Raw genomic sequence first — 6,000 nt, forward strand, 5'->3', positions numbered from 1 at the left:
AGTTAAACTGGTGCTAATCCCTGTGTAGATGCTTTGAGTTTGGTTTCCTTCATTTTGCTTAAATCAGTTTGAAGCAGTTTTAAATTCACCTCAAATAAGTCTCTCTTAATCCAAAATCAGAGTATTTACATATGAGTTTGGACAAGTTTAACTATATCAGTTTAAAAACCAATTTAAGTCCTAGACCACTGGTTCTCAGGGTACGTCTACACTACGGGATTATTCTGAATTTACATAAACCGGTTTAACAAAACAGATTGTATAAAATCGAGTGTGCGCAGCCACACTAAACACATTAAATCGGTGGTGTGCGTCCACGGTCCGAGGCTAGCGTCGATTTCTGGAGCATTGCACTGTGGGTTGCTATTCCGTAGCTATCCCATAGTTCTTCTTCGAGTGATTGCTCCTATGCATTCCAGTCAGGTGTGCGCACCGCGCATGCACGGCATCTCGGAACTTTTTACCCTAGCAACTCCGGCGGGCCGGCTGGGCGCCCCCTGGAGTGGCGCCGCTATGGCGCTAAATATATACCCCAGCCGGCCCGTCCGCTCCTCAGTTCCTTCTTACCGCCCGTGACGGCCAGTTGGAACTGTGGAGTGCTCTTCGTTCTCCACGACCCTAGCTTTCGCTTCGGATTTGTATATAGTTAGTTTGGTAGTTAGTTTGATAGTTTCTTAGTTAGATAGTTAGTGTAAATAGATAAGGTAAAAGGGGGGGGGGTTTCCCCTTTTACCTCACCTGGTGCGGGCTCATGCCCAAGGCACCAGGCTTTAAGCCCTGCGAGGCGTGCCAGAAGCCTATGCCCATCGGAGACCCGCACGATGCCTGTCTCCGTTGCCTGGGCGAAGGCCACAGAACAGACAAGTGTGCGATCTGTTCGACTTTTAAACCGCGGACCCGAAAAGAGCGGGATATCCGCCTGAAGCAGATTTTGATGGAGGCGTTGCTTCAGCCACCGGCACCGTCCGCGCCGGCACCGCGAACTGCCTCAGTGCAGAGCGCACCGGCGGCACCAAGCCGCTCCACCTCCGCGGCACCGCCGACGCAGAAAGCGGTTAAGAAGTCTCGGCACCGCTCGCTTTCGCCCACGAAGAAGCAGAGGCTAGCGAAGGCTCTGGCTCAGGCTCGCGCCGAAGACTCGGCGAAAGCGGCGGCGCTCCTGGCGGCCCCCGCGGTGCCCGTGCACAAGCCGTGCACCGGACCCTTGACTCCGGCGCCGCAAGGCCCGTCGAGTCCGGCGCCGCCACGCTCCCCGGTGCCGTCCGAGGTTGAGCCCCGGCTGCCGTCAATGCCGGAGACATTCGCCTACGCGCGAGAGCTGATCAAGCTCATAGAGGCACCAGGCCTCCGGCTCCCGGCGCCGCCGGTGCGGGCTGTCGTGTCGGCGGGGAAGCCGGCTAGAATGACCTGGCCACCGTCCGTGGACAGGCGACGTGGACGACGCACCCGGTCCTGGTCCCGGTCCGGCGGCAGATCTCCATCACGTCGATCGCGATCTCGGCACCGCTCGCCTTCGCGGCACCGATCGCTGTCGAAACGTCGGTCGCAGTCCCGGTGCCGCTCGTCATCGCGGTACCGGTCGTACTCCCGACGCCGCACGAGGTCCAGGTCGCCATCGCGTCGGCACCGTAGAAGATCGCTGTCCCGGCACCGCTCCCGGCACCGTGACTCGCGAGGGCGTTCACGGCACCGGAGGTCTCAGTCTCGGTCGAGCTCCCGGCACCGGTCGAGCTCCCGGCACCGGTCGAGCTCCCGGCACCGTAACGGACGTCACTCCCGGTCGCCTTCCCGGTACCGCATGGAGCAACATCGCTCTTCTTTGCCGTCTGGGGACGGACTGCCCCATTCTGCAGCGCACTCTGTGAGCGTCTCGGCACCGCCATGGCCATCTCGGCCCGCTTCGGTCGCTTCTGGCACCGAAGGTTACGGACTCCTGCCACCTACCCCACAAGGCCATCCTCAAGGGACGCAACCGTGGGGCTTCTGGGTTCCATGGGCCCAGTATGAGGCTCAGGGGGTGCCCTTTCCACCAAGGCCTCCCGCGACCGAGCGCAGGGTTCCAGAGGCGACGATAACCCGACCGGCCCCTTCGCCACCGCAGGCGGAGGCTATACCGTCGGAGTCCCAGAGCCACGCGCAGCCCGCCCCCCCCGAAGAGCAAGCAGCGGACCCCTCTTCGGAGGCGGTCGTCCAGGGGTTGTCCTCCTCGTCCTCGCCTGATGAGGCTGTGGCCGGCGCGGCGACAAAGGAGCCTCCACCCATCGATGTGAAGGCTCACCAAGACCTCCTTTGCCGCGTGGCGACAGCTATGGCCTTGCCGGTAGAGGAGGTACAGGAAGACGAGGACCCCATTACGAACGTTGTTGGGGCGGATATGCTGGTGCGAGTTGCGCTGCCTTTTGTACGGACAGTGCAAAGGAATGCCACCACTATCTGGCAGACGCCTGCGTCCGTGCCTCCTACGGCCCGTGGTGTTGAACAAAAGTACTCTGTCCCTCCCACGGGCTATGAATATTTGTACACACATCCGACCCCGGACTCCCTGGTAGTCCAGTCGGTCAATGACAGGGAACGCCACGGCCAACCTGCCCCGGCGCCCAAATCAAAGGACGCGAGGCGTATGGACCTGCTAGGCCGAAAGGTCTATTCTGCTGGAGGCCTCCAAATGAGGATTGCCAATCAGATGGTCCTCCTCGCCAGGTACGTCTTTGACATCTTGATGTCCCTGGCGAAATTTACTGAGCTCCTGCCAACAGCCTCCCGCCAGGAGTTCTCGGCCATGTTGGAGGAGGGGAGGAGGTCATCTAGATCCTCCATCACAGCCGCCCTCGACGCTGCGGACTCGGGTGCGAGGACCTTGGCCTCCGGTGTAACGATGCGGCGTATCGCCTGGCTGCAGTCTTCCACCCTGCCGCCGGAGGTCCAATATACTCTCCAGGACCTGCCCTTCGATACAAAGGGGCTGTTCTCGGAAAAGACGGATTCTCGAATCCAGACTCTCAAGGATGGCCGTATCGCGATACGTACTCTAGGCATGCATACGCCAGCGACGCAGCGCAGGCCATTCCGTCCACAGCCCTCCCGACCGGCCTATCAGTCTCGGTATCGACCTTACAATAGCCGACGACCGGCCCAAAATCGCCGTTGCCCGTCCGGCAACCGCCGCAACCAGGGCCAGGCCGCTTCCAAGGCCCCTCAAGGGGCCAAGCAGGCCTTTTGATGGGACGCTCGAGGACGGCCCATCACTCTCCCTACCGGATCCTTCCCTGTTATTTTACAACCGCCTCTCCCATTTCTTTTTGGCGTGGTCCCAATTAACAACGGACAACTGGGTGCTCCAAACAGTCCAGTCGGGATACCGCCTGCAATTTGTTTCACCCCCTCCTTCCCACCCACCTTCCCTGTCCCTCTTCAGGGACCCCTCTCACGAGCAAGTCCTCTTACAAGAGGTCCAGACTCTGTTGAGCGTGGGGGCCATAGAAGCAGTGCCTCAAGACAGGCGGGGCAGGGGATTCTATTCCCGTTATTTTCTCATCCCCAAGGCGAAAGGCGGGCTACGTCCTATCCTGGACCTTCGCGAGCTGAACAAGTACCTGCTCAAGCCCAAGTTTCGCAAGGTCACTCTGGGGACCATCATTCCCTCTCTGGATCCGGGAGACTGGTTTGCCGCCCTCGACATGAAGGACGCCTACTTCCATGTCGCGATCTATCCTCCCCATCGTCGTTACCTTCGGTTTGTGGTCAACGACACCCACTACCAGTTCGCAGTGTTGCCGTTCGGACTTTCCACCGCCCCGAGGGTGTTTACCAAATGCATGGCGGTAGTCGCTGCAGCCCTCCGACGTCGTCAGATGCACGTTTACCCGTATCTCGACGACTGGCTGGTTCGAGGTCAGTCCCGGCAGCTTGTGATGGACCACATGGCAGAAATCCTGTCTCTCTTTCAGCGGCTCGGTCTTCTCATCAACACCGAGAAGTCCACTTTGATTCCGACGCAGCGGGTGGAGTTCATCGGAGCGGTCCTCGACTCCACGATGGCCAGAGCCTGCCTCCCTCGCGCTCGGCACCAGACGATGGTCTCCATCATCCGGGACCTCGTCGCCTTCCCTACCACGACGGTGCGCTCCTGCCTCCGCCTCCTGGGCCACATGGCCTCGTGCACGTATGTCACCGCGTACGCGCGGCTCCACCTTCGTCCGTTCCAGTCATGGCTCGCGTCGGTGTACCGGCCACACCGAGACCCCATTGACATGGTGGTCACGGTCACCAGGACGACCCTCGAGTCCCTCAACTGGTGGCTCAACCCGGAGGTTGTGTGTGCCGGAGTTCCGTTCCACCCTCCTCGCCCGTCCGTCACTCTGACCACGGATGCCTCAGCACTCGGTTGGGGGGCCCACCTGGGCGATTTCCACACGCAGGGCCTGTGGTCGGTCCAGGAGCTCGCCCTGCACATCAACGTTCGCGAGCTATGTGCCATCCGCCTGGCCTGTCGCACCTTCTGCACCCGCCTGCAAGGCCGTTGTGTGACAGTATTCACGGACAACACCACCGCGATGTTCTACGTGAACAAGCAAGGCGGAGCCCGCTCCTCCCCCCTCTGCAAGGAAGCGATGCTCCTGTGGGACTTCTGCGTGACCCACTCAATTCACCTGGAAGCATCCTTTCTTCCGGGAGTGCAGAACACGCTGGCCGACCATCTCAGCAGGCCGTTCCTCTCCCACGAGTGGTCCCTCCGTCCAGATGTCGTCCACACAATCTTCCGGAGGTGGGGGTTTCCCCAAGTAGACCTCTTCGCCTCCAAAGAGAACAGGAAGTGCCACCAGTTTTGCTCATTCCAGGGTCGCGCACCAGGCTCCCTGTCGGACGCCTTCCTTTATCACTGGACGGATCGCCTCCTCTACGCCTTCCCTCCCTTCCCGCTCGTGCACCGAGTGCTCCTGAAGCTTCGGAGGGACAGGGCCCACGTCATTCTAGTAGCGCCGGCCTGGCCGAGGCAGCACTGGTACACCCTGCTGCTCGAGCTCTCCGTTCGGGAGCCCATCCCCCTTCCGTTGTGGCCGGACCTCATCACCCAGGATTTCGGCAGACTCCACCATCCGAACCTGCAGTCCCTCCATCTTACAGCTTGGTACCTGAGTGGCTGACCCACGTGGAGAGGGGCTGTTCTGCAGCGGTTCAACAGGTCCTGCTCGAGAGCAGAAAGCCTTCCACTCGCTCCACTTACCTGGCTAAGTGGAAGAGGTTTGCACTCTGGTGTGATCACCGAGGTCTTAATCCTTTCCTGGTACCGGTCCCTACCATCCTGGACTACCTCTGGAACCTTAAGGAGCAAGGTCTGGCGGTCTCCTCCTTGAGAGTTCATCTGGCAGCGGTATCCGCCTTTCGTCCCTCCGTGGAAGGTCGGTCCATCTTCTCGAACCAGATGGTTTCCCGTTTCCTCAAGGGCCTGGACCGCTTGTACCCGCCGGTGTGGCGCCCTGCCCCAACTTGGGACTTGAACCTCGTGTTGGCCAAGCTGATGGGTCCTCCGTTCGAGCCCTTGGCCACGTGCTCCCTGCTCTACCTCTCGTGGAAGACAGCCTTCCTCGTTGCCATTACTTCAGCGAGGCGAGTTTCTGAGCTTCGCGCTCTAACGGTTGATCCGCCATACACGGTCTTCCATGGGGACAAGGTGCAGCTGCGCCCTCATCCGGCTTTTCTCCCGAAGGTAGTGTCAGCATTCCATCTCAATCAGGAGATCTTCCTCCCGGTGTTCTTCCCGAAGCCGCATGCCTCGCCTCGGGAACAGCAGCTGCATACCCTCGACGTCCGTAGAGCGCTCGCTTTCTACATCGAGCGGACTAAGCCCTTCCGGCGTTCGCCCCAGCTGTTCGTAGCGGTAGCTGACCGCATGAAGGGAGATCCGATATCCTCCCAGCGGATTTCCTCCTGGGTCACTGCGTGTATCCGGACCTGCTACGAGCTGGCTCGCGTACCACCAGGCCGCGTCACTGCACACTC

The 6,000-nt window shown here is 60.3% G+C and overlaps 1 protein-coding gene across 1 annotated transcript in view; it reads left to right on the forward strand.

The window, feature by feature from the left end:
* Positions 1-5,633, forward strand: part of LOC123344095 (golgin subfamily A member 3-like) — a 76,105-nt gene extending 70,472 nt beyond the window's left edge. Inside the window, exons 2-3 of the mRNA XM_044979885.1 lie at positions 2,102-2,641; positions 5,604-5,633. Of these exons, the coding sequence (XP_044835820.1) occupies positions 2,102-2,641; positions 5,604-5,633 (570 nt within the window). The remainder of the gene's footprint in view (positions 1-2,101; positions 2,642-5,603) is intronic.
* Positions 5,634-6,000: the final 367 nt, after the last annotated feature.

Source organism: Mauremys mutica, chromosome 11 (genome assembly GCF_020497125.1).
Source record: "Mauremys mutica isolate MM-2020 ecotype Southern chromosome 11, ASM2049712v1, whole genome shotgun sequence".
Taxonomy (NCBI): Eukaryota; Metazoa; Chordata; order Testudines; family Geoemydidae; genus Mauremys; species Mauremys mutica.